At 38.9% G+C, this 2348-nt stretch overlaps 1 protein-coding gene across 1 annotated transcript; it reads right to left on the bottom strand.

The window, feature by feature from the left end:
* Positions 1–652: 652 nt before the first annotated feature.
* LOC113781368 (F-box only protein 13) lies at positions 653–2348 on the bottom strand. Its single transcript, XM_027327287.1, has 2 exons — positions 2249–2348; positions 653–2148 (listed from the first exon to the last, which is right to left on the bottom strand). Exon 2 carries the CDS (start codon positions 2117–2119, stop codon positions 854–856), a length of 1266 nt encoding a protein of 421 aa, XP_027183088.1. The 5' UTR covers positions 2120–2148; positions 2249–2348; the 3' UTR covers positions 653–853.

Below are 2348 nucleotides of genomic sequence, written 5' to 3'. Positions count from 1 at the left end.
CTTTATAATCCCAATCTTTTCATCAAGTCAAATGCAGCTACTAGAAAACTATGATAAAGAGAAATCTACTAGAAACACCTACCAAATTGTTCTGTACTCCAATACCAAAGGGAATCCCTGTAAGGCCTGAACTTTTCTTTTATGGCTCCCCAAAATTTCTCTGTTGAATTTCTTGATAAAGAATGAGTAAACTTGTTTTACCATAAAATTGGTTAACACAAACCACTATTTTCATTTACATGGCCTTAAATTAGCATTGATACAATCACTGAACACAAACCACTACTTAAAGAATTCGGTTCCAATGAGGGTCCTCAACAACTCATACCATAATTTGTCTTCATAGATCATGGAACAACACAAAAATCGTACTTTGATTATATCACATGCCTGAAAGGTCATATTTTGATGCTCCAACCATGCCACATTAGTCCCAGTGTGTGAAAAGTAAACCCTTCACTTAATATAGTAAAGAATTCCTTTTGTTTGACTTGTGCTTAAGAAAAAAAGGATAGGATTGACCTTTTCTCTTTTTCAACATCTGCTGGGAGAAGAATCCTATGCCTGCTTTCTCACTACTAATCTCCTTGTCAAAAGCCAAGATATGCAAGTATACTTGAACCCTTTTCAGGCCACAAGGCATGGCCCAAGAGTATGCAAATCATCATAATAACATCACCAGTAAATGCATTAAGTTGTTCCAAACATGTTTAAAAAAAAAAAGAAGAAAAAATCTACAAGAAAATACAAGTAATATCTGGAAAAAGAATATGCCAAAAGGAAAAAAAAACAAGAATAAGAAGTGTAATATCTAAAGTCTACTGCAAATTTTTTTTCCCCTTCTTCTTCTTCTTCATACAGAAGCTTCAATCCTAGGCTCAAAGGTGAATGCACAAATGAAATCTTTAGCGTCACCATTGATGTGATACTTAGGTACTTCAATCCACTCATTGACCATCAAATGGCACAAAAAGTAGCTGCAAACCTCTGCAGAATTCAGGCAAACTAGAATCTGCTGGCCAGCCCCAGCGCAGTTTATATCCACTCTTTTACCGTAGAATCCATGTGACATTGCCGGAGGCATTGCTGCAATCTGATGCCAAGATTGATCTTTTTCGTCAAACCTCCATACTCGAAGGCTCGCGCTTTCCAGGAATTCCAAGAGAAGAACCACATAAACGTCTCCGCCACACTCCACCAGATCAATCGAGTACTCATGATATACAGGCAATAGCCTCGGGTATTCGCAGAAGCACTTGTTGGTGAGGTTGCAAGCAACAATCGTCCCTGAAGAGCTTAGGAAATACATGAGTTTTTCACCGTTTTTCTGAGTTATAACTGATGAATACTGCTTACATGGGCTTCTTTGCAAGTTTGTTGATACAACATTGCCACATTTGCTCAAGAAATATACTGCATGATCATCTTCGGATTCCTCTGTCTCATCAGCAGGGGAAGCATGCTTTCTCTTCAGCATTGTCTCCTCTTCCCATTGTTGAATGCTTGAATTGTAAACTTTGATTGAAAGTTCTGAAAGATCACCAAAAACCAGCACAAGACTGTATGATTCAGGGCTGGAAATCATTCCAATCCCTCGAAGAATCTTGCTTTTCTTGAGCTCAGGATTCAAAGAAACAATTTCTTTGCATGCTCCAGTTAAAGGGTTGCAGATAATAAACTCGTCAGCAGGTGGAGAAGATAGGAAGCATAATAAACCACCTGATGCTGCAACAGGAACAAAACTACGGCCCCTCTGTTCTTCCTGAAGCAGAGGTAGTGGAAAATTGAGCTTTTTCCAGTTGTTTTCCGCCGTGTCAAAAACAATCGGTTGGTTTTTGAACTGGGCTTGCGAGTCAACCATGAAATACCATGGTTCTCTTGATGGAATCTGAGAGCAGGCAAGCTTGAAAGTTGCAGAATTTCCTACCGATTTCCATCTTTTGCAGACTGAAGTATACCGGAAAAAGTTGGACGCTGGCAGCCATGAAAGAACCTGCTCTAGAACATCTTGATTAAGCTCATCCAAGGGGAATCTTAAGCTTTCATTTATCTGATAATCTGCAGGTAATTTTCTCTTCTTATTCCTCTCTGAAGCACCATAGTGAACTGCAGCTTCCATGGATAAAAGGGAAATCTGAAGAAGAATGGCTGCAGTGGATCAAATCAAATTAGATGAGTTCAAGACACACAAAAGAAAATTGGGCATTCCAATCTGGATACCAATTATCAACTGTAGAAATGAACTTACATTATTGTTGATTGAAGGGCTGCTTCTAAATAGCAAGAATCGATTGGCGAGTGGAGAGAAGCTGATATTTGTTCCAACTTGCGAGCTTTGTTTGTAAGCT

The sequence above is a fragment of the Coffea eugenioides genome, chromosome 8, assembly GCF_003713205.1.
Source record: "Coffea eugenioides isolate CCC68of chromosome 8, Ceug_1.0, whole genome shotgun sequence".
Classification (NCBI taxonomy): domain Eukaryota; kingdom Viridiplantae; phylum Streptophyta; class Magnoliopsida; order Gentianales; family Rubiaceae; genus Coffea; species Coffea eugenioides.
This window is presented reverse-complemented; position numbering and strand designations above follow the sequence as displayed.